Source organism: Sparus aurata, chromosome 13 (assembly GCF_900880675.1).
Source record: "Sparus aurata chromosome 13, fSpaAur1.1, whole genome shotgun sequence".
In the NCBI taxonomy this organism is placed as follows: Eukaryota; Metazoa; Chordata; class Actinopteri; order Spariformes; family Sparidae; genus Sparus; species Sparus aurata.
Window position 1 is genome coordinate 7,338,177 of NC_044199.1, and position 26,021 is coordinate 7,364,197.

Below are 26,021 nucleotides of genomic sequence, written 5' to 3' on the forward strand. Positions count from 1 at the left end.
AAGAGGCCCCCGCATGCAAATGGTCCTGTCATGGTGGGGACCAAGGAAGCAGATCCAGTCGCGGGGTCTGTATCGTTAAAGGTGCACTATGTAGGAATTGTACATCAGAGGAGGAAGATCTTCATGGAAAAAACGTAAACAAACTACCTTTGTTTTTTCGATACTGATAAAGCCGAATGAACAAACAGTTTCATACTGTTTTACTTTGTTTATGTGTGGCGGACCCTGCCACCCTTCTAGCTTTGAGTATTTTCCTCTGAGAACAGCTTGTTTGTATTCTGCCAGCATTTCCTCTTCAAAACTACGCAGCGCCCCTTTAACACAGCCAGACACTCATTCTTGAAAATGGTTTTCGTGCATGCAATATTTTGGGGGTTTAGTTTGCATATCCTGTTAAACTCTAAGGGATCTGTAGTCCCCTGGGGTGCTACGATCTATTACCTCCAGGTTTTTAGGCACTTGGCACGAGGGATTACAGCTTTTTTTTTTTTTTTTTTTAATTTGCAAGGATAATTTGCCATCTTATTCGTCTTTAGATATTTCAAAAAGTCAATATTACAGTTTCATATTTTAATAATGTGGATGTCTGAATATCACAGCGGCCCATCTTACCTGGAACGCCGGTGTGTAGCCTCTGGCACGGCTTAATTAACTCATCTTGCGTAGTTACAGAAGGCATAATGGGGGAGGAAGAAAAAAAAAAATCACTCATCACCAGAACATCCTTCCCACTGATCTGACTTCAAACAGCCTCTCTGTGTCCTGACAACTGTGCACATTCCCAGTAATCCTCGCAAAATCATGATCAGTCAACAAGGTCTTCCACACGGCGACCCCTCACCAATCAATGATGGGACATTTTATTTATTAAACTCATCTCACTTTTTTGCAATTAAATAATCCTGCGTGGCTGAAATAGACTTTCATAAGATGCTAAGTTATTCCAGGCGAAGATGAAAGAGCAGGTAGACCGCAGTTTGGTGGGTGGCTAATTCCTGAAATAGGACTGTCAATTATGCATGTTTCGGCTTGGCTCTCGCTCTCCCTGCAGTCTGAGAGGTGCCTCTTTTTTTTTTGTTTTTTTTCTCTTTTTTGCTCGGCAGAGAAGAGAAACTGAAAGGAAGAGGACACTAGAGGGAGACAATTTGTTCACATCTGCAGCCTTCCTCCACAGCTTCTCCTCCAGATTCTGAATGTTCGCCCTGATGGAGGGGCCCCTCCTAAAAGCATAAGCAGAGATCACTCAATTCACAGTGATCAATGTGAGATCATTCACAAAAAAATCCAAACAGCCTCTCAGGAGCGTTCGAGTAACATGCAAAAGCGAATCCACAGGAGGCGTCAACTCTGAGCTCTCCGTTCGCGTTGGATTAATATATATTGGATCCTTTCACATGTCAGTGCATGCTTACAACACTCTGCAATTATGCAAATTAGATACACAAATGTTAAATCCCTGTGAAGTTCAAGTTTCACTTTCACAAAATAAATATGTTGCAGTGTTATCATCACCAGTATTTACGTCTCCAGACATTTTAAGGATTGGAAAACAAAAAAAAAAAACAACATTTTGTGTTCGGCGCACAGCTTATATGGAGCAATCTGTGCGGGGAAAATGGGTTGAAGTGATCCACGAACAATTCCTCCAAGGTCAAGTGAAGATTCGAAGGGGTGTAAAGTGATTACTGCAACAGGAAACAGGATGCCTCTTCTCAAAACAGCATCTCATAACACTGCCAGCGAGTCTGTTGCTTCTCTCACTTTCTTTTTTCCCCTCAGCTCTTTCACACACTATCAATTTTACTTCTCTCTCAATCCCCAAATCCTCCAGTTTTCATGCAAAGGCTCGGTTAGTTACAAGCTTTTTTTTTTTTTTTTTTGCATGCTGAGTTTCCTCTCTATTCTATTGAGGGGCGCTTCAGCTTTCAGCCCTAAATACTTGCTGCCGTCGCCCTGACGCCACTATATGATTTCAGAAATCTGTGCATTTCCCCCTTTGCGACACAGTGAATTGTGATTTGGCACAGATGAGTCTAAAAAAAAAAAAAAAAAAATGAGTCTATTGCCTGAAATTCTTCGTCTTCGTCGTTAATCAAAACGTCTTCAGCAGCTGTCACCTTCACAAACGCTTCCAAGCCGTGATGTGTTATGATACCGCGATGCCATTAGCATCACTTTCATAGGAGATGTGCTCGCATGTAATTTGTAGTAAAATACAACCCTTCTCTTTCCTCCCCAGTAGGCATACTGCACGCTCAACTGCTCCAAAAAAGCAGAGCTGTCAGGGTGCCCAAAGTTGCTTAAAGAAGTATAAACACTCTAGGCACTTTCATCAGGCACTGGAGGCTGCTCAGATTAAAAGGAGAACACCTCTCAATTTTAAAAAATCTATACATGTTTCCTCCTCAATCCCTGTAAGGGAAAGATCCAGAGGGCCCGAAGCCTGACCCAGATATGAAAGCTGAAATCTGAAATCTGATATGTTGGCACCAGTCTGAGAGAGATCTGCTCTGGCGTCGGGTTGTGTTGGGTTCAAACTCTCACAACCCTTGATCAGATATTGTAAAACGTCACACTCCTCCGTCACGTTTGCACTTGCACCCTTTCTGTGGTGTAACGACGGTGACTAGAAAAAAAGGCCGTGATAACAATGTTCAGCAAAGCAGAATAATTTCACAACTCCACCGTGAAACTTGGGACCCCAGCGTTTTTTTTTTCTTATTTGAGCATAAAACAGAAGTTGCTCTTCATGTGTTAAATCCACTGTGATTTTTCTTTCTTTTTTTTTTGCACACCTTGTGATGGGCTTTAAAGCCTGTTGTTCCTCGGAGCTCCGACTCCTCTTCAATTTATATCCTCTCTCTCACTCTTCCCCGTCTGCAGCTGCTTGAGTGGATACGGTTTTTCTTACATCCACCAGCGTGAGGACGCTGCCACACGTCTGACAACTTAGAGGCAAATGCAACACGAAGATAATCTTTAATGCATCACAAAACGGCATGGGACAGAAAACCACAGTGCATGGAAGGTAGAGTAAGTAATAGCGTTTCACGCGAGGTGTCATATTTCCATTCTCTTTGACACTCCTGTGCTATAAGGAATTGCCACAAATTGCTTCCATACCTTTGTTTCCAAGACACAGACAGCAGCAATGTGGAGTGTCCCCCTTACTAATGACGGAGTTCTTCAGCTGTTAAACTGTCAGAAAATGTTGCTATTTGGGGTTTTTATCTAAGTCATTGTTTCAAAAACATGCTGCCTGGCCAGATAAGAATATTCCCTCTGGTTGTGCCCCTGAACAGTCAGCACACAGAAGCCTATTCAAGAAAAAAAAAAACCTTCACTGAATGGGAATAATGAAATACGATCAGTAGTCACGTTTCATGCAGGAATGGTTTGTTGTAAGTATTCTCATGCTAATGTGCTAATGGAAAACTGCATTTATATAGAATCTATTGTGACTCTGTGAGCCATCGGAGCAGGATATAAACGTATAATGCGTCATTTAAAGCATAATTTGTACATGAGTGTTTTTTTTCTTTATGTGCTGCTGGTAGAATACTGTGCTGATAATGTATATAAGAAATTTTTTTTTTCCCACAGCAAGTGTCAGGCACGTTCACGTATTCGTCCATTTCATATCCTGCTTCTTCTTCGTCTTCTTCTTCTTCTTCCTCGGGGTCACGAGGGGGCAGAGTCAGCTTATCTCCACATGCATTTGTGCACAGGGCAGGGCTGGCAGCTCATTATAGGTCATGTACACGAGAGTATCTGTAATTACAACACCTTGTGTGCGAATACCATTCTTTATTGATCCCCGTAGGAACATTTCTTTGTTGGCTTTCATAATGACTGTAGCAGTTAAAGGTCAGACCGCGGGGTCAGCTACAGAGATTCAGCATCTTTGGTCAGGGAACCTTCACAGCAGGATTTGAACACAGATCGTGCGGCTCTGGAGACTTTTTCTAGTAATCAGACCCCCTCACGGCTTTAATACAGATATGGATTTTTTGAAATTTTATATAATTTACATTACGGCATTTATCAGACGCTTCTGTCCAAAGCTACTTACAGTGATGCATACATACATTCATACACTGATGGCGGTGGCTGCCATGCAAGGTGCCGACCAGCACATCAGGAGCAGTTTGGGGCTTCAGTATCTTGCAGACATGCAACATGCAGACCAGGGGAATCGAACAAGCGACCTTCTGATAACAAAACACTGGCTCTACCCCTGAGCCACAGCTGCCCGTTTAATACTATTTTTTAAACTGACCTTCAGCTTATACTGAGCTGTATTTGAAAAATCGCCATTGTAACATGTTTGAATGTAATATGTAACATGGATAATCAATACAGACTTGCACTGTTGGTTCAATAGCATGATTGATAAAGCTGGTGCGCCACATTATATGCAGATCTAGTAAGACTCCCTAACCAAAAGTGACCCCTTATTGGCTACATGTACTGTATGACATATCATTTTGCAACGATATGCAATGCAGCACTACTGTTAAAAAACTATATATACTTTAAATATACTATATATTGTGTTTCGAGTACAAGAATTATTGTTTGATTATAAACATAAACTCTTGACCCATATGTGTGTTGATGTAATACACGGGGTATGTTATTATCCTTTTTGTAATTTTGATCGTGCTGTCTGGCTTTTTGTCTGTTAATGTAAAATTATTATTATCATCATAATTATTACTTATATAGTAGTATAATAGCCATGCAGAATATTTATTTTCCATCTTCCCTCACATTTCATGCCACTTCTAGCTGAATGAAACTCCCCTTCTCTCTTAACAGAACACCTGTGAGCCATAACAGTCGGGATCATTTAAATATAAGCATGCAAATGGGGATTGCCCCACTTTTAAAAAAATCTATTCATTTATTTATTTGTTTTTTTTTACTTCCTGGTGAGGGACTATATTGCACGGTGGAAGAATAACAAGCCACATTAATTAATGATTAAAAGCTGCTCCTGCTGCTTCCGTCATGCAAAGGTTTGCTTCTCAGTCTAACAATAACAATATGAGCTAATTAAGAGTGAGAATTGTTAGATAAAGTTTTTTTTTTTGTGCGCGCGTGTGTGTGTGTGTATGTGTGTCCACTGGTTTAGAAGAGCAATAAGCCACTTTCACCTCTAGTGGCTTATTGCTTAATTAAATGACAAATCGGAGGATTGGTTTGCAGATTGCCTGAATTGACGTCAATTGGATTGGTTAGGTGACAGAGGCAGGCTCCGCCCCCCTGTGGGCCAAGGTAGAGCACGCTGAGAGAGAGAGAGAGAGGGGAGGAGGGAGCAGGGGGCTGAGCTGATCCCACGTGTGACGCTTTCATTCCCGGCTCAGTAATATTCTCATAGCGGGGCTTTGCATATCTCCTGCCCGTATCTGTGTGTGTCTGTCACTGTGACTGTAGTCCCAGCCTATAGTTTGAAATAGATATGGAAGGAGACGGGAGTCAAGCCACATCCGGAAGCCTAAATGATTCACAACATGACCCGGGGTAAGAATCTTTTTTGTCTTTCTAAATATATTTAATCCCGAGGTACGATTTTTCCCCCCCTCTCTCTCTTCATGTTACAACATCTTGGAGAGGACTTCGACTGCCGTGCCGGATTTCGTCCCCACAGTACGCACTTGAAACCGTGCACGGGTCTCCTTCCAGATGCAGTTTTAAAGACCCCGAGCTTCTTCTTCTTCTTCTTCTTTTTTTTTTTAAAAATGTAGCGAGAGTGGCCTCCCCCCCTCCACCACCACCGCCGCCGCCACCACCACCACCACCAACAACCCCCCCCCTTCTTCTTCTGTTTTTTCGCGGAGATAGACTGTAATTACTAAAGCGCGAATGTGTTTTCATAGTCTTCCTTTATCCTTTAAGGTCGCTTTTAGAAGTAGTTAGTCGTCAAAATGGCCGAACTGACATCTGGACTCACTTCTGTTGTGTTTTCCCCTTACAGTAAAATGTTTATCGGTGGCCTCAGCTGGCAAACCTCACCAGGTGAGACTGTTATTCTCTTTTACAGCCTGTCTCGGGATTTCTTGTTGTTTTGTGTCGCTGTGGACTGAGTGCTCGTTTGTCGGCTTGCCTCTGCCTGCTGTCTGCCTGGTGCTTGCTTTGGCGGTGTATGTGCGAATGTGCACCGTACTGTATGGGATATCTGACGAGAGTGTGTGCGCACGATGTTATTTTTGATCTCCGTCCATCTGAAGTCCTCTATTCGACCCCTAAGCGCATCGCGGGGTGTTTTTTTTCTTTCTGTGTGTGTGTGTGTGTGTTCTGTTGCAAATGCAGTGACAACAGCATGCCCATATGTTCCTGTCAAAATGACCCGACATCTTTTCTCTCTCTTTTTTCTACCCACAGACAGCCTTAGAGACTATTTTAGTAAATTCGGAGAAATAAGAGAATGTATGGTGATGAGAGACCCCACGACAAAACGCTCAAGGTAAAAAGCCTCCGCGGCTCCCTCTACTTTTTCCCCTCACACCAGTGCATGCGGCGATATCGCTTCACTTTGTCCGTGTTCAGTGTTTAATCCAGCGTGCGTGTGTGTGTGTGTGCGTGCGTGTGTGTGTGTGTGTTTCTGTGTCCGCGCGCGCACGTGTCTTCGCGCGCGCCGGTGTGCGTGTGTGTCCCCGCGTGTGTGCGCGCGCGCCTGCGTGTGGTTTCACAGCGAGCCAGATAAGCTTAAATGCTCACTGCTGTAAAGCTGCAGCCCGAATGCAATTTGACATTGACTTTGTGACTGCACCACAATGTTGGTGTGCTGTCGTCTCGTTATTGTTACAAACGGGCGCGCGGGCGATTCAGCCGCGTCCTCACTTTCCGTCTCAAATCTGCTCCAGGACGTCCATAATGTGGATCATAAGGCACATTTACACAGAATTGTTGGGACAATAATAAGGTCACGGGAAATAGTGTTCCTCCTGCTGCTGTTGTGCAGCTTGATTGCAAGTCACAATATATATATATACATATATATGCCTACATATATATTTATTTTAGTATGTATATTTGCAATAAACAAAATGTGTTTTTGGCCTCACCTTGTATGCATTGTAACACTGTTGTTATTTCTGTCTCTTCTCTCCGCAGAGGATTTGGGTTTGTTACGTTTACAGATGCTGCCAGTGTAGATAAAGTCTTAGCTCAACAACACCATGAATTAGACTCAAAGACGGTGAGTTCATTTTTTTTTTTTTTCATTACTTACACTTACATAAGTGTTTGTGCCTTGTTTTGGTTCTGTGCTGCCCTGTCGTAACTGTGTGGCTCTTTCTTTTTTACCGCCCTGAGGGGCCTCGCAGGGAAAACACCTCTTGGGGGTTAACAATGCTGTGTGGATCAAGGTCATGTGCCGTATATAGGCTAAATGCATGATGGGCCCTTCAACGCTCAGCTCAGCAATAAAACACAACTAGAGGGTGAATATTATACGTGTTCACTTTCACTTCTGTGAGTGAACAGGCGGCTGACACGCCCCCTTCTTTTCGCTGCAGCCACATGTGCGGCGTGCACATATCTCATGTTCCACTGAAGGGCGTGCTGTCTCAGGCCCTGCTGCCTCGCTATTGTTTGACCCGGCAGATATTGCATTGTATCACGCCTGATGCACTGATACTGTAAGTGTGAAAAATAGATTTGAAAACAACGTTTCCCCCTCAAAAGAAATACGGGCCCCGATGTCAGAAGCAGAACTCTTGCTTTTGTGAGTCAACTAAAGCGGAATTAATTGACTTTCCAAACAACAACAAAAATCACGCACTCGCTAATTTCTCGCCGCTGTCTTACAATTTGATTAGAGGAGCGTAAAAGCAATGACATTATAAAAGCATGTGTAACTTTTGATAATCGCCTGATTTGACTTTAGATAAATAAATAAATATTGCCGTTGATTTACAGACATACGCCCACGCTCTCAGTTATGAAAAATAACTTTGAGCCATTGTGGATTCCACTTCCCTTTTTGAAATTAGTCAGTAGATGAATAATTAAAAGCGCGAGTCATTTTTAGAAGACGTCTGGAGTGATGGATTAGACAGGGTTCATCTGAAATCATATCTGCCTGGGATTTCTCCTCGGTAGGTGGTAATATCCAGATATGCCGGCATCTTTTTTTTTTGAAATGCAAGAGTTGAGGGGACGTGTGCTACCTGGACGGAGGAATAGTTTTCAGGATTTTGAAAAACAAACAGCTTGTGCCTCGGGTAGTAGTGCTTAATCGCACGATCTGTGTGCGATTCGACGAGTAACGCCGATTTTTTAGATTTGCTGTTCGCCAGGATCACATTCTTGAGCTCAAGTGTGATTGGCACGCAGCTGAGAAAATGTGCTTTTTGTTGGGGAGTGGACCTTACTTTGTATTCCTTCCAATTCCTTCAACTGCAAAGTTTGTAGTAATGTTGCTATTGTTTTTTTTGTTTATTTTTTATGGAGCCCTGAGCTTTTCTGGGCCAGGATTCACAACCAGCTTCCTTGATGGAGGCCTTACTTCTTTTAAATGGTCTTGTGGGTTTTTATTTATACTGGTCTTAAAATGAGTTACTTGCCATTATGGGAAAAAAAGACACGCATACCATCACAATATTATTGATGACACTAAGTGAGAAGGCATTACATAAATGCAGCCAATCAGATCCTCGCGGTTAATGTCCTTTGTGGTCTCAGGTGGGTCAGTGTCAGACATAGATGTTCTTTAGCTCTGTAAGGCGTAACGAGGAGATACAGTGGTGCTGCTGTTTTGATTCAGTGGTTATAGAGGGTAGACAAGGTTTTTGGCAGTGAAATAATCGATCAGTTGGATTGATTGCATTGCAAAACCTGCAGACATCTGTAGAGGAGAGAGAGAGTGTATGTGTGTAAGCAGGTTAAAGGAGTAACAATAACAAACATACTGTGACTTACAATCTACATTTTGATAACTTTAAGCTTGACATTTTGAATCAATAGCTTTTTGGCAACTTGACAGCACATACATACATACAGACAGACATACATACATACATACATACAGTAAAGGTCGGGGTGTGAGGGAGGTTAAGATGTACTTATACCTGGGAGCTGGCTGGTACAGCTCCAGCCTTTTACTGGTGCATGATTAACTGAGTAGTTGTTGGTTTAATGCCTTGCCCGAGGGCACTTTGATAGTAGTGGAGACGGGGAAGGGTTAAATTCCCTGTGCATATTTAATGATTCTGTTAAGATAGTTGCTGGATTGAACTTAATGACCTCTTGCTCAGTCTCCAACTACTGCTGCTACTTCTGCGTTGCGTCTGACTTATTGACTGCAATTATTTACCCATAGGAGAAAGTACTCGATTCTCTCTTCCTATAGTAAAGTTACGAAACTTCCGCCTGCAGTTTACTGTATATGTAGTGTTAATGTTACTATCAGAGTGTAGAATATTGTTGGCCTATTTTGTTTATGTGTTATGCTGGAGTGAGACCAGGGCTCCATGTTGTGGCTACTTGGTTGCATATGCACCCAAAAAACGTTTGATATAAAGTCTAACTAAACATAGGAAAAGGAAAAAAAAATCTAAAATTATTATAAACATTGTAAATATATTTAAACGTTTATGTCAGTTCATGTTGTTTTGTTGTTTTTACAAATATCCAAATAATGTTTGAGTTTGATTTATTTGACCTTGTTCAGCACATTTAAACATCAGCACTTGCTAATTTGTTGCCATTTCTTGTCGTATGTGCTGTGTTTTTAATGAAAAAAAAACCAAAAACATTTATCTGAACCAGTATTCCTGTTTACAATTAGTTACATAATGTGTTAAGAAATATAATCAACATTATTGGGTCGCCTTAAATGATGTGCTAGGGTTGGACCTAAATTAAAAAAAAGTTAGGTGCAACAGTGCAACTTGAGCCCCGGAGACACTTCTGTTTTATGTTCATTTACAGAAGCTACAGATATGAACATAAACAACTGTGCTATTTCACACTTATTGTTGGCTATAGGTCACATTTGGCAGACTTATGTCATACTCCTCAGACTTGACAGCACCTCAGCCTGAGAACTGAAAAGTGACATTTTAAGGTCTGACATCCTATCATCATTTTCTCTGAATTGTAGCCTTGGCGCACAGCAAAGTTCTCTAAACTTCCTCCACGTTTTGTCTTCACGTTGATCGGCGAAGTCACTCTGGGCTTATTGTTTAACTCCTTTTATATTATATTTATCATTACGTATGTCAGGTATTATCTTTTTCTAAAAAAAAAAAAAAAAAAATCCATATGTTATGGGAGTGGATTTCCTTTTAGAAATGTTTAAAGTTTAGGGGCTTTATTAGAGAGCATGCGGAGAGAGCTGACAGGAAATGAGTGTAGAGGAGGGGGAGGCCTGGCTGGGGCTGGTTCACAGGCCGTTGGGGTTACATGGTCAGCGTTTACACCCTCGGGCCACCAGGCTGCCCCAAATAAATAGTTCCTAATGACCATTAGCTTAATCATGTCAGACGTTGACTATATTTAAAAAGTTCTGGAGCTGAATTAGATTTGCTTTTCTCTCTCTGATGTTAATGAAAAATTTTTTGTCTCTAATTTATTTTGCTTTGTTTTTGCCAAACCTGAATTATATCGATGATACTCCTGTGGTAATAATAGGAATAGCCAGTGGCTTCATCTTAATGAACAACAAGTGAAGCCATGTGTTTTTTATTTATTTTTAATTTTTTGCTGGACATCATAATAGGATGAGTGCCCAGCAGTCTAATTGACACACCGAAGCCCCAGTTGACTCGAATACATGCAGAAATTGATATTTCCTCGCTGCTAATGTGCTGGTATTTATCCGTCAGTGAGCGATACGAGATTACAAACCTAAGGCGGCTGTCTTTGTTGTTGTTCTCCCCATTAGTCACTGGGGCCGTATCTGCTGCGCGTTTGTATATCTTTAACATTCACATTATCAAGCGTTTGGATCTATTATATCTAAAGTTGCTCAGCAGTAATGGAAGGAATGAACCGGTCCAGCAAAAATGTTGGCTGGTTCTTGATGTGTTTGCAGATGTTGGTATGATACAAGCCTCCGACTTTTTTTTTTTTTTGCTGTGCTTGAATGAACCCCCTACCCGTGTTTTTGTCCCCAGTAACCTTGAAAGGAGCGAGTGGCCGGAGGTGCTGGGACTGCGGACAAGTTGAGTCCTATTGTTCGGACAGGGAAAGTGGAAATCATACCTAATTTACATTTCCACCCCCCTTTCTTTGTTCGTTTATCTCTTTTTTTTTATCTAGCAGATAAAGCTGGATATGTTGCTTTAATATTCTGAAAAATTTACGGATTATAGTCGCTATTATTTAGTAATATCGGTTGAAAGGCATGTGCGATGCAGGCACTTGAAGGAATTTCAGTCAAGGATTATCAATTACATAACATTTCCCTAAGGTTGAGGTTAAAAAGGCGATGGAATCAATATAACTACCCTCCAGAATGCCAAAATGCATGAAGATGGACACACCGCCACAGTCCTCCTCCTCCGTCCCTTTTCTTTTTCCTTTTTCTTTTTTTCACATTGTGCTCTGCTTTCTGTCCGGTTATGAAAACACTCAGACTAGGATGAATGTGAATGAGACATATGGGGAAGCACAGCCCGGGGCTTCAAAACACACATGCTGGTAATTCAGAACATATTTACCATTTTTCATGATGCTTTGTTCAGTTTAGAAATGTGCAACTCATGGCATCTGTTCCGTAAGATGTTTCAAGGCAGGCTGGTACGAACAGGGGATAGAATAGTACATGATTTTTGCATTTGAGAATTAACAGTTGAGAGATTAACACTGGATTGATTCTAGGTTGGCGTTTGTTTATTTTATTGTTTTATGTAAAAAAAAAAAAAATAAACAAAAAGATACTTGATCAAGTATTTATCAGGGCTATGTGCGCACCAAGCGAGGGTTGTATTTGAAATATGGATTTGCTCCTGACAATGTGATGCCATTCATCATAGTTTAAACCACGTAAACATGGTTTCAATCTTCATTGTTCTCTTGTAAGACTCTATGTGGTCTTGGGGTAAATCCAGCCTTTATGAAGTGACCCCCGGGTCAGCACACACTTGCAGTTTTCATGTTTTTTAGGTGAGGCAGGAAACAACACGAGGGGGGAAGGAGGAGAAAAGGCACGAAGGAGCAGCTGTTCTGGCCCCGTCGAAGTCATAATCATCAGATAGGATTTGGAAGTGAAGTCAAATCAGTGAGCTGAACTCTGACTTGCTCTTGTTTTATGTATAGCAGGTGCTCTGTCTTCTGCAGTTAATTATGGCTGAAGGCGTTATTAGTTCGCGCTGTATCTGTCTCTCGTCGGCACATGCAGAACATCAGATGTTTGTCAAAGGCGGTAATGTAATATCTCGTGTAATACCAGCGAATCTGGATTATTCTCATAATGACGTTGCATATTTTTTGCGAGCAGAAAAGAAGATGGGCAATTTGCTTGTTGAGCGTGACATTGGCAAAATTCTCATTATTGATTTGAGGGGCATAACAAACTGCCTTTTCGAGATGTTATTCCACGGCGCAAAATCGGTAAAAGATTGACAGCACAGATATGAAACATTAATGTTTTAATTTCATGTCTGCGCCGCCAGTATCACACACGCACACCTGTGGACCCGCTTGCGCTCTTAAGTTGGGAGAGGCTGCAAGCTTTGATAAGCCTTTTTCCCTTTTAGTTTAAACGCCACATCATCATGTGAGTGTAGATATGTCTTAAGAGAGGGGGAGAGAGTTTACCCAGGAGCCGCATTAATATATGAAATCCTTTTGTAAGATGTGAACATAAGATATAGGCTGTTTCTCTGCCCCGATCTCCCACAGTCGCATGCAGAGGCGGCCCTCAGAGACCCTGTAGTAAAAGGCTGCGCGAGATAAAAGATGGCGGGTTAGGGTTGGAGGGGATCCTCTTGGTCTGTTCTCATTTATTACGTTGACATATCGGGTTGTATGATGTCTCGAGGAAATCCACGTTCGTTCTGCTTGAGCTCATGTTTCATCATGTAACAAAGGTGTATCCAAAACTATTAATTTGAAACAGGCTTGTTAGGGTGATGTAAAGGGGGAATAAGGTGTGCAAATACTTGAAAGCGCTCCACTGGAGAGGCTAGTTTTGCTCCGGATTGAGGGGAAAGCTCTTAACATAGATCTGTGTGAGATGCTTCAGCAGTCGTGCATCTTTAGCATGTCACTGCCCTCATGCTCCCCATGAACCGAACTATGGCAACGGGGTTTGATGCTTAAGATTTTATCCGAGTTGCTCACTTTGTGAATGGCACACACACGCCATAATTGCAGAGCCCTTTGAAAATGACATCACATTAGGGGCTGCCAGTCAATTGTACATAACAGGTATCATTAGATGGTTGCAGTAATTCAATCGATGGGGGGGGAAAAAGGGAACCAATACGTCCTACAGACAGCTTTAGTGCTAGAAGTCATACCCTAACTCATCTTGTAAGACCTTTTTGTTTTCTCACAAAGACACAGTGACGAGGCAAATGTGAATTGGACATGGCACAAGTTTAAAATTATGATTTTGTTTTGGCTCACACATTTTTATTGCAGTTTTTAGACCTACCACATAACATCAGCAAACAGTAGCGCCTGACCAATACTTGATTCTGGGGGCTGATTCCTATACCAATATTCTGATATCGATATATCTCCCAATATGCACACATTTTTCGCAATTAACCCTCAAATGTGGTTATCAAACAGTTTTGAAAAATATGTGTAACAGGCAGGATATTTTACTCCTTAACATTTAAACTTTCTTGTGTGAGTAAAATGACACTGAAATGGAAACTTCACCGGGAAATCTTTAATAATCACCATGAGCATCCTTTTCTACAATAACATCTATATTATGTCTATAATATATATAGTCTCTAATAAAAAAGTGAGAATACAGTTTTCATATCGCCCTGGCTCTTAAACAGCCTATCATATCCCTTGATATTGGAGTGTGCTACGAGTGATGTGTGGAGCTAGCGGATGGGCTAGCTCTACTCCGCCGCTGCTAAGTTACCTGGCCTGTTTGCTCTACCTGTGCGCCAAAAGACTCAGCAGCTGCGACAGCCAAAGTAGTCGGCACCACCGGGGCAAATATGACTCACAATCAACCAACCGTGAGAAAAAACACAAGCGCAACCCATTGACACCAGAGTGATAAAATGAGTGCTGACGGAGAGGAAATAGTGCATTTAAAAGAGCAGGTCAGCTTTTTGGTTTTCAACTGTTAAATCAATCGACAACTAGCTTCATAAGTGTGAATATTATCTGGTTACTAATAAACAATGGGCGTCATCACTTAGATTAAAGGTTATATCAGTGCTTCTTCCCAAAGTCTACAGTTCACAATGACCTTTATTCTTTCATAGTATGAGAATTATCAACAAAAGGTAAATTCTAGGTTTTTACCTCCTTAACAGTGCTGGCTTCCTCTCGTCTGAGCAGCTAATCTGGCAACCAATAAAACGTAATGTTCTAAGGTGGAGCACATTCATGTTCAGAGCAGATTGTTCAATCAGCTCTAAGTCAGGCTTCTAAATATTTATGTGCTGTTTAGTTTGTGTGAACTGCTTGTGATGTCTCCATGATATAGACATTTCCCTAGAGGGGGGTTAATAAAGTACTTTTACTGCTACTAGCTGTTAACCATACAGCTGCAGCTGCACTGAAGGTCTGACCACACCGTAGTTATGTGTCCTCTGTTTAGGATGGTCAGTATGTTCATGTACATGCATAGAAAGGGGGCCTGGGTTGGCGACCTTGTTATCTTAAAGTATGACTGGCTATCTTCCTCAGTGAGATGCGGGACCTTAGTTTGGTTCAACTGTTGTGTTGAGTTGCTAGCTCAGTTAGCTGTGCAGCTAGTGGGACATAACCGGCAGATAAAAAATGCCACCACAGGAATATAAAAAACTGTAAGACAATGTTATTGTGTTAATAAAAGGGCCAATGTGTGAGAATTGGACATCTGTCAAAGGTCACCCAAACAAATAGCGGGCAGCATATTTATAGTGTAACGCTGTATACACTTTGCTGTTGCTATATGTGGCTGTAGCGACTGTTAGCATGTTAGCTCAAGTGTTGTAGTTAGCTGGTTGGAGTCTGCTATCTTACGTATAGCACCTTTAAAGAAGTAATGAGAAATGGTGATTTAATGTGTTTCAATCTGTCAATGGCCCCCATGTCAATAAAAGCCGTACATGCCCCTGAATATGTTACAGAAGTGATTGCATGCTGGCATGTTTTAATGTGCTTTTTTTCTTTTGCTACATGTGTGCTCTGAAGCTTTTTACATCAGCTTGTGATTTGTTCACACAAACCCATTTCCACAAACCAAAGAAAGTGTGCCTAAACTTGTTGCGTTAAGCTGATGTAGATGGAGAATGTGAAAATTACAGTGAAATTCATAGCACAGTGAGGACAAGAGTGGTTTTTTTCCCCTTAACCCATTAAGAAGTAGTAGAAGTACTTTCTCCAAAAACAAAATGGACCAAAAACAGGCCAGGTAAATCCCAAATGGGTATATTTTTAAATTAGTGTTAACATTTTTAAGGCACTGATAGATGAAAACAGACTTGAGTGAAATAGCATTCGCTGTGTGTACTGAGTGTGTGTGTGTTTGTGTGTGTGTGTGTGTGTGTGTGTGTGTGTGTGTGTAATTACTGAAACAAGTGCACTACCAAGGTCCGGTTGACTGATCCCAAACCTGATGGTGTGTGTGTGTGTGTGTGTGTGTGTTACATAACAAAAATGTTTCAGGAAGGAAGTATCAGGTGAAACTGAGACAGCATAATCTTCGCTTCAATGGCACGGTTATCCAGTGCAAAGGCTGATGCATATTTTAGCTCTCAGCCCTTAAGCACGAAGGCGCGCTCACCATAGAAATCACATGCATATGAATGTGTAAACCGAGGGGAAACAATTGCTTCACCTCCCCTCCTCATCATTTTAAATTTCTCAAAGGAGCCATTCATCATAAGTTGTGACCTAAAAAGGTGCTGCTACAGCATTTCTCAGAAGGATTGGTTAGTAAGTCCTCATTGCCTAATTTGGTTGCGTTGCTCCGAGTGTGATTTAAACAATCTGCAGCATCACAGCCTCATTTTTAACACATTTCTGAGCACATAACGGTCCCCTTTTGATAATTGTAATATTTTAAACTGACAGGAAGCTATATGACCTCCATTGCTGCCGCGTTGAAGCGCCCTCTCGTGCATGTTGAAACTGGAACATCCGAGTAAATGGGGAATTCTCAGCAGGACAGGAAAACAATTAGTTTATGCGAGTATGATGAAATGAGGTTTGATATGTTTTTGTATGGGTTTAAAAAGTAAGATACATTACCAAGTAAAGGACTTTGGTATTCAAAGCATAATGTGTTGTCTTTGCTCAAATAGGGCGCACGAAATAATTGAGTTTGAATTGGTTATGCCTGGGGGCTAAGTGCTAAAACAAATCTTTAAATGAAATTCATTACAAGCGGGGTTGCCATACCCAGGTGTTATTGAATTCATTTCTCATTTTGACCTGATTTGGAAAGATAACAGTAATAACTGAGACTGACAGAAAAGATGACAATGACATTGCACATCATGGTTTCCCTTCAAACGCATTAAAACACAGTCATTGTCATTGGCTTAATTGATCTGTGCAGATGGTGTGTTTTTGTTCTCGCATTCCTCGATTCATTTTCTTTCCATTGTTTTTCGCAGCGGGAAGAGATACATTTTTTTGTCTTTAAATAAGTCCATCTGTGCTGAAGGAGTAACTTTTATGAATGCATAGAATTGGTACACTTATTGTAAATATCTCTGTGCTGCAAAATATGGCGCAACGTGAAACGGGCTTTATGTTTCGACACTAATGAGCAACACTATATCACAAGGCTCATTATATCTGTTAGTGTTTTAAGGGGGAGAAATTTCCATTCATACTGAACAATAGAACATTGCTGTTTGAGATAGTTCCTTGTCATTCTAAGCGCAATGACCACATACCTTCATACCAACGAATTAACGAGGAAAATGAAGCTAATGAGATAACAAGCACAAGATGGAGAAACAGGCTGATCTGACGCATCCTCCTGGTTATTTGGCAATATCTGGAGGCGTCACCGGCCTCAGACTCTCATTTTCTCCCTGTCATATTCAATCAGCCATTCCTGCCTAAAATAAAAAGCGAGCCTCTCCCCGCCGCAACCATGACCAGCAGAATGATGGCGTGGCTGGTCTCCACGCTAATTTTTTTTAATTTTTTTAAAGCAGACGTGGTTCTTTTTCTCAGTGTATATCAGTTGGCAGCACTAGAAGATAAGTGGGTAGCGCCAATGTTTTTCGTATTGAGACTAATTCACACAGTCGCAGTAATTAATATGTAGTTTTCCTTCGGTACCTTGCCCACTGCAATGAACGCTGTGCCTAGAATGTGTCATTAAGCTCCATCAATTGTAGAAAGATTTTTGCTACAGTAAGTAATGAGGTCAGTGATGTTAGCCAGCTGTCTTCAAATCCTCATAATAACAAATTGTGTACTAACATTAGTCAGTGAAGATTTAAATTGTTGAAGCGTGTGCAAGCAAAAGGTCTGCACAGCGACAGTCCTAACAAACTTAACTCGTAGTCACAGCAGTTATTGTGCCAAATAACTTCATCGGTATTATTAATAAGGAACCAGGTCAGGTAATAGGCCAACAATAAATTTAAAAGATTGGCTGTTTTAGCGTAGGAACTATCATACTGACTAATATGCTCCTGTTAGTGCACAAAGCGATGAATGGTAGTTTAGGGCTGCAACAAACAATTGAGTAACACTTTCTGTGTATATATATGTGTGTGTGTGTGTGTGTGTGTGTGTGTGTGTGTGTGTGTGTATGTATGTATATGTATATGTATATACATATATATATGTATATGTTAGTATTACAACACATTATGACACCAGTATCAACAATGGATTAAAAACATACCAATTATCTATAATGATAGTGTGCCTAAAGTTCAAATTATTGTTGTTTGAATCTTTATTTGCTTGCAACACATATTATGAAGCATTTCATAATGACTTAGGAGGTCAAGTGTCAAATACTTTAACAAGCACAGAAACAAACAAATGACCAGCTGGTTATAAGCACATATAGAACAGGTCATTGTGTGCTTGAAAATCAGATTAAGTCAATGCAAAGAAAGCATACAAAACACTGTAAAGTACTACCATACCATGAATGGATTACTTCAGTGTAATCCACAATATTAATGTTTATAATGCACGATTGACATTGGTGTAATAATGACTTAGGATATTTGTTTTTAAGCATTATTGATGAGTGCTTATAACAATGATTACAAAGCACTAAAGGCGCTTTATAAGTATATTTATAATGCATTATCACATAAAGTGAAACCAAACATTATTTTCAAAATGAATCAATGACTTTGCTGCAAAACAAATAACTAAAACGATTAATCGATTATCAAAATAGTTGTGGATTCTCCTTTCAGTCGACAAATAGTAGCAGCTGTAGTAGTTCACAGAAGAAGTGCATAGTGGGAACACACACTGCCCTTAAGAATTTATTTAATTGTATTCAACTGCACCGCTATAATGTTATAAAGTTCATCTTTTGTTTGTTTTACTCGCTTCCAAGTTATCAAAGCCAGTGCACATTCTTGCAAGAGAAATCTTCATCCCACAAAAAAACAGACTGCAGGATATTAAGCTAACCATAACCATGACCCAGCCTGTTCTTTGTAAAAAAAATAACATGCCCTAACCTTAAACCACAGGGAGGAAAAACAATGACGTCAGATCCGACAAAAGTGAGCAATGATTCTAGCAGACCCCAGTGACTTACAAAAAATAAAAATCATCCTTTCTCTGTTCTCATTATCACTTTTGCTGGGTCATTCATGTGCACTTAATTAGCCACCGCAATAATTTTGACATTTCTTGAACGCAGCTGTAGCTCCTGAAAATACTTCTCGGATTCAAAAAAAGCAGACTGTATCACTACAGGCTGATTATGCAGCTTTTGTAAATCCTAATGGCTTCAATAAATTGTTATCATTGAATGTGTTAACTTTTGAACATGTATTACTGCTATTAACAAGCAATTCTTCTCGAAAACCGGAGAGAATTTTTGAATGTGACTATGTGAATGGTCTGGTTTCCCCTTTGTAGGCTCAGAGTTTGAGAAATATTTTCCAACAGCTGTTCCCTGTCTTAAAAATATCCCTGCTTTCTCTTTTAACAACAGTTTTGCTATTCTCTTCTCATCCTCAGATTGATCCTAAGGTTGCCTTTCCCCGTCGCGCCCAGCCTAAGGTAAGAATAAATTGGTCACTAACCCTGCTCAAAGAAAATGATTATGTCTCATGTCACCAGCTTACCTAATTTTGTGTGCTCACACAGCAGATACAAAGAGGCAGCGGTTGCCTGTTTTGTTATTGTAGAGAAAAACCAAGTCTGGCTCCATTGTTCTCACCTTGTCTGTGCTGTTGCACCAAAGCAATTAAAGTTGGACATATTAGACTTAAAGGAAATTTTCAGCATGATTGAGGTTATGTTCTCTTTTGTATCACCTCACTGTTTTTATATCTGCGGCGGTGCTTTTATGCTCATATTTGCATTTCATCCCTCATCGTGGTTGTTTTTATTGTCAACTGTTTAGAAAAGGAAGCTCTGTCTTATTATTGTGATATAATAATAATAAAAACATCAAGCGTTATTGTCTGTTTAATGCAATAGAGTAATAAGTGGTGAGACCATCTGTTGGCTCAGTGGAATTGTTTGACTGACAGGAGACGTCGGCTCTTATCTGCACGTTACCTATTGGTTGAAAGTTTTTATTCTGATGTGGGGAAACGGGAAATCAGAAAGATTACAAAGTCAAGATCCAGATTTTTGAAGTTTAAAAAAAAGCGAGAGTTTTATTATTTAAGTGAATAGCCTGACTGAATTTGCGAGAAACGGTTGTTGACTCCTCATTGACAGCGATGAATTACATTTACTGGCTGAATTATAAGTCTATTGAGTTGGTATCTGTAGCGTTCCGAGTTGAATGGGGTTTGAATGACATAAGTGATTTAGAACTATCTTTAATTGTGGTGCATGCGTGTAGGAATAGTCACAATTAGCATCGAAAGAATGGGTGATTTAAAAAATAAGCCCAACTCTAATCACGCAGGAACTGTCGTATGAGCTCCTCATAATGCACATTATCTTTTCCTTTTCTTGATTACCGGTCTCGAGCAGTTCTATTGACAATTAAATATTCAGCGTGTGCAGATGGTGCTGTGGCATAGTCAAGGGCTTTGTTGACATGCCCTCTCACACCATCCCCCCCCCCCAGCTTTATGTGCAGGCTGTAGCACAGTACAGTGTAGCGCTATTCAGCAGCGCTATCAGGGCTTTTTCCGTCTAAACCAGGTGGAAATCGATAATAGATTTTCTCCTTCCCACTGGATCAGAGAGAGCCATTGTTAAGGAGTTGGTCAGGTTTCAAATGAAGAATTGGCAGCGCCGGCTTTCAAAGCCAGAGCACATGGTGACTTAAGGATATCGGCATATGGTTGAGAAACTACCAGTGTTTCCCCACACTTCTTACATAGCAAGTATATCACTTTAACTTGTTCGCTTCTGAGCCGCGCTCATAAATGTCGAAGGCGTAATAAAACAGCTCAGATGTTTGATGATTCTTCCAAGTTTTAAGTGAACAAGGAACTCTTCTTGCTGTCGTGTTTATTGTTAATCTTTTTTAAACAGTGTTGGATTTTTTTTTTTTTTTTTTTTAGCAATGACTCAGAGAAGGAAATACAATATTTTGAGCTGTTCTTCTGGTGTTAAACATATTTGTCATTCCACCTTGCATGATTCATAACTCCGTGAAATAATGACACCATAACAGAATTTGTGGCACCGCAAAAGCCTTGTACCAATGATTTATAAAATGGCTATAGGGCAAGCTTGTTAGAGAAGAAAAATGGTTGTATTGAATGTGGATTATAAAGGATCTTAAAGCAATGGGATTAAGCCCGATAGATTAACATTGCATGGGTTTGTACTTTCTGTTCAATTGATTTAAGACCTTTAAAAAGAGTCCCATTCTGAGGTTCCCATTTAGAAAGTCCTCTCTGTTTTGCATTTGCTTTCTTTTGTCCCTCCTTTCCCCTCCACTGTCTGCCTGCCTGGCTGCTTATGCAGCTGTTGAATAGGCCTCGTTCTCGTTTAAAGAAGCTCGCCTTGGCAGGTGCCTCGGTGGCACGGGCTTCGGGGAGCGAATCGTGACGAGACCAATCAGCGTTAATTTTCTCACGGCTAACAATGACCTCGCAAGTAACCCTGCCAATGACCTCCCGCTGCTGAATGCTGCAGTACGGTGAAACTATACAGTATGTACAGCACGTAGCGTAATGCTGAAAACAGACAGGAAGTGAAGGTGAACACAGAGGACATTTCACTGTAAACAACTGAAGGTGTTTGCACCGGGATGACAGGATCACAGGAAAAACAACTTGTATCAGCAGGCATAACTGACACTGCCCCCAAAACATGGACAGTTCCACTGTAAAGAGGTGGTGAGAAAGAGACGGAGAGGAGTTTGGCAACACATAATCATTAGGCTATATTTAAGTAGACAGTCTGATTTGACAGGTATGACAAGGTCGGCTTAATCAGAGGATTTATACGTACCATTCTGGAAAACTTAATGGGAAACATAAACATGTCCTTGTATAAAAAGTCAGTCACTGTGCGGATTATGTCTGCCTCGCACCTTGCATTTGCATCCTATGGTTTTCGTGACCATCTGCACTAGAATGCTGGTAAAGGGCACAAACGGGAGATAACCACAGGACCTGTCAATCAAAGGAAATATGCCAAAGAAATGCAAAATGGTGCACGCATTACTAATGAATAATGTCACACGACCAAAGCTTATCTTAAGACTTTAAAGTGGACCTTTTGCATTAAAAATAGAAGCTGTGCTTACAAGTTCTGTCAAAGGTATCAATGCACACTCGCCCGCAAATATTCAGGGATTAGGTTTCATCTGCAGATGATTGACAGATGAGAATGAAAGGATTAAACAATGATGATGTGATGCAAAGTGCTTTATGCACATTCATTTATGCCTTGTTTCTCCCCAGCCTATTCAGCCTGGCCGGGGTTAGCTGTGGCTTTATTAGACAGGCAGCCAAAAGTAGCTTTAGAAAGCCAGGATTTCAACACGAAATGTTTCAGCATCTTAATATTTAGTTTCACAACAAGCTGTTGTTGATTCATTCTATCAACATGAATGTAATGCCGTCCTCAATAAAGATATACTAATTTTTATAGGAGCTTTTTTTCTCGATTACTGATGAGTACTGATCTGATGAATTTAATATATTCATCACTGTTGTGTTTTCACAGAGCGTCATGACATGACCAGGGTTGCCTCCAGGAAATTGGTTAGAGGATGTCATACACACTTAAGCCTTAAAAACACAGGCTTTTCTTCGCTGAGATTGCAGCATGCTGCTCTGATTAACTGTGAAGCAAATGAGCTATGGGATCGGTCAATCACCTTTTGAGCTGAATCAGACGGACCCTTATGCAACTCGGTGCCTAACTAGCCCAATAGTAGTAGTAGTAGTAGTAGTAAACATAGATGGTTTCTATAGTCGCTTGAGTCTTGATTTTTAAAGGAGTATATCAATATATATTTTAAAGTCTATCTGAATATAATACCTCATTCCAAAAAAGTTGGGACGCTTTTCAAAATGTAAATAAAAACAGAATGGAACCATTTGCCAACAAACTGTGTTTACTGTCAACAGTTGAGTCTTTCGAGGATGTCCCTTTCACACCCACGAACCTGATCACCTGTGAAAGGTCAAAACATTAAATATATTGTATTTGTACTCTTTTCAACTGAGTATACGTCAGAAAAGGATTAGCAAATTATCCCATTCTGTTTAATTAATGTTTTAGACAGCATCCCAACTTTTCTGGAGTGGGTGATGTTTACATGCTATCATTTCTTCTGAACACAGCTGCACTGTAAGAAATATGACAAAATCTGCCGTCCTGATTCTGAAGTTCAGCAGTTAAGAATTCAAACAAATTATTCCAGTGTGTTTTTTAAAGCCCCAATCCTTAATTCTTTCCCATCTAAATTTCGAGCCTGTTGAGATACTGACAGCAGTATAATAAAAAAAACCCTGCATGCCTTTCTAGTGTTGTGGCTGTGTACAGAAAGCAGAAAGTGGTAAAGAAGACGGAGATGAGATGATTCCGTTTCTTGCTGTCTGCTCGTTTGATATCTTCCAGTAAGGTTCGCACTGAAAGATGTAAACGAGGCCTGCTCTCAGTTTCCCGGAGAAATCAAAGCGGCGGTTTCCGCCGACATTGCTCGAGATTTACCACTCGACTGTTGGCGTCATTACTGCTGCTGCCGCTGCTTTTTGTTTCCCACAGTGGAGTCGCACACAAGCATGGCATGTCCCAGCATGATTTTAATTGCCAGCGGGACTGTGGCCACTTCAGTGGGAGATGAGTTCTCATGGCTTGTTATGGAAATGAAAGGAAGGAGCAGCGACCATTTACGGAGCAATGGGCGTAACCCTTTCCTTGCGCCTCCATAAAGGGATTTGCCATGTAAGCCATCCCGAACAGGTTGTCACCGCGTCTCTGGCAGTCTTTCGGATGCAGCACGAAGACTTTATCTGTGCACAAAATAGATGTGTGCTGCACAGGAGCAGCTGTGACAATGCTTCCAGATATTCTGCTTATTTTGTTTGCGTTGACAGTTCCTCTCCCGAAACGTCCCGTTTTAAACTGCTCGCGTTTATGTCAGCGAGGAGGAACTGTGCTGGTACACTGGTTGAGGTAAATCTGGGCTTTCAGTCAAAAATACCATCAAAGCAACCAAATTTTACTCCAACCTGTGACAGCTGTGACTGTGCCTTCCCTGTTGTTGGCCTGCTGTTAGTGTCGGTCTATCTCTGGCAGCTGGAGCCCTCTCTCTCTCTCTCTCGCTATCTTAGCCTGTCTCTATGTCTCACTCTCTGTCTTTGCATGTCACTTTCTCTCTCTCCATTTGCCTTCTTTTTCCTTCTCTGTGGATGGCAAATTGACCAGCGGCCCCCATCTCCTCCCCTTGTCTGACCCCCCCCTCACAACTCTCTCAGGGACCGTGTGTGCTTTATGTTCTTACCTGCAGAAAAGACTCTCAGGTGTATTGCTGTTCTGGAGATTTCAGGTCTTAATTTTTAATGAAGTCTAATAATAAGGCAGCACGGAGTAAATATGCGCTCTCATCCCCCTGTGCATTTGTGCTGCGTGACATAAACACAGACTCGCAGACGGCCACTTGTACGCATGCTTGCATGAGGCAGGCACAGGTGGGTAGTTTCATACGTGAATACAAAACAAACTTCTCTCCTTGTTCTCCTCGTTTCACTTTATCTGTCACTCCGTCTTTACCTCTTTATGCTCTTTTCTTCTCTTCCTTTTCAGCCTTTTAGGATTACAAGGCCTTGTAAAATCCAGTCGTACACCTTGCTCAGTTATTTGATCTAGATTTAGCATTATGATATTCCCCCCCTTCTGAAAATGATCCTTATTTTAAATGACACAGCTCACTGCTGGGAAAATGAAACCTCTGTAGCTGCCAGCCCCTTTGAATGTCCCTGTGAGTTTATTAAAAGCACCAGCTTCCCCCGTTCCAACTCAGATCTGCACAGCTGCACGAGTCTGAAAGAATATTCAAGGACAAAAGTCTTTAATGTGGAACAGAATGCCGTATCGATATCTTTGTTCGGCTTTACAGTTCATGACAATGAGCCCCACCAAATATTTATTATGTGAAAGGAGATTATTTCTTATTACACATTTCTTATTTCAAGGCATTTCTACTGTGCAGATAGCACACGGAGTGGAAGAAAGAGAAGGAATGTTATGCTGTGCCGGCTATTATCCGAACCTGACGTCGCATTTCAAGGCATATGGCACAGGTCTTATCCCAGTGAGCGACCGAGATGCCCAGCTGAAAAGATATTTGCTGTATTTCTCAAAATAAATGCACTTTTGAAATGGCTTTTTTTTTTTTTCCTTCTTCCCACAACTGACACTAAATGCACTGACGTTTCAGTGAAACCAAGAGTCAGACGGAAGACGACGGAGAAGTGACAAGCGAGTTGATGGGAATTCTTCGCTGTCACTCTCCTCTCACCCCCTGAATGAAAAAAAGAAAAACCCACATGTGCAGCCAACATAAATAAACCCTCCTTTAGATGGAGGATGACACAAGGAGTCACTCCACCCCCCCCACCCCCAATCTACCACCTCACCCCCACCTGGTGGTAATGGCTACTGTGCCGAAGCTGGAGATGGGTTTAAATCCCTGACCCGTCAGCTCCTTTGCTTTCAGTGGCCTCTGTGGAACTGCTCCAGATGAAAATGGGGCCAGAGCACAGACATATGAATGACTGTTTGTTTGGTGGTCAGACACAATCACCAACTGAGTGACCCAGTTAACGGCTAGTCAAAGCGATGCTCAGTTTGATTTTGGGTATGTTTTTTTTTATTTTTTATTTTTTTATTTTTTTAGTGTGCTTCACACTTTTCTAAATGTGTTTAGCGTCCTCTTTTTTTTTTCTTCTTGCTTTCCTCCAATGCTTAAGCTTCAATGGAAAGATAAACAATGTGTAAATGTAAGGGCTTGTTTAATTATGTTTTTTTTTTAAACGCTATATATAAAACGAACACGCAGTTCTTTTGTTTGAATAATTGCCGGAGCGCTTATAAATGGAGTGTACATGCGTGTGATTCTTCTTCCCCCCTCGGCCTGCCTCTTTCTCCGGTCTCCTTGGTTGCGGGTGGAGAGTAATTAGGTTTTCTAGGGGATTGAGGGGTTCTTACAATGCTTACCAATGGCAGCAGTCAGGCAGGCTAGTGCTGGCAGGGCAGAGAGGACAGAGGGCTGTGCAGGAGCCTGG

At 41.1% G+C, this 26,021-nt stretch overlaps 1 protein-coding gene across 5 annotated transcripts in view; it reads left to right on the forward strand.

The window, feature by feature from the left end:
* The first annotated feature begins 5,314 nt into the window (after positions 1-5,314).
* LOC115593785 (RNA-binding protein Musashi homolog 2) overlaps positions 5,315-26,021 on the forward strand; it is a 263,938-nt gene continuing 243,231 nt past the window's right edge. For all 5 annotated transcript variants that reach the window (XM_030437449.1, XM_030437448.1, XM_030437451.1 and 2 more), the window contains exons 1-5: positions 5,315-5,526; positions 5,981-6,021; positions 6,388-6,469; positions 7,120-7,204; positions 19,324-19,365. In XM_030437449.1, the coding sequence (XP_030293309.1) occupies positions 5,465-5,526; positions 5,981-6,021; positions 6,388-6,469; positions 7,120-7,204; positions 19,324-19,365 (312 nt within the window). In that variant the 5' untranslated portion in view covers positions 5,315-5,464. The remainder of the gene's footprint in view (positions 5,527-5,980; positions 6,022-6,387; positions 6,470-7,119; positions 7,205-19,323; positions 19,366-26,021) is intronic.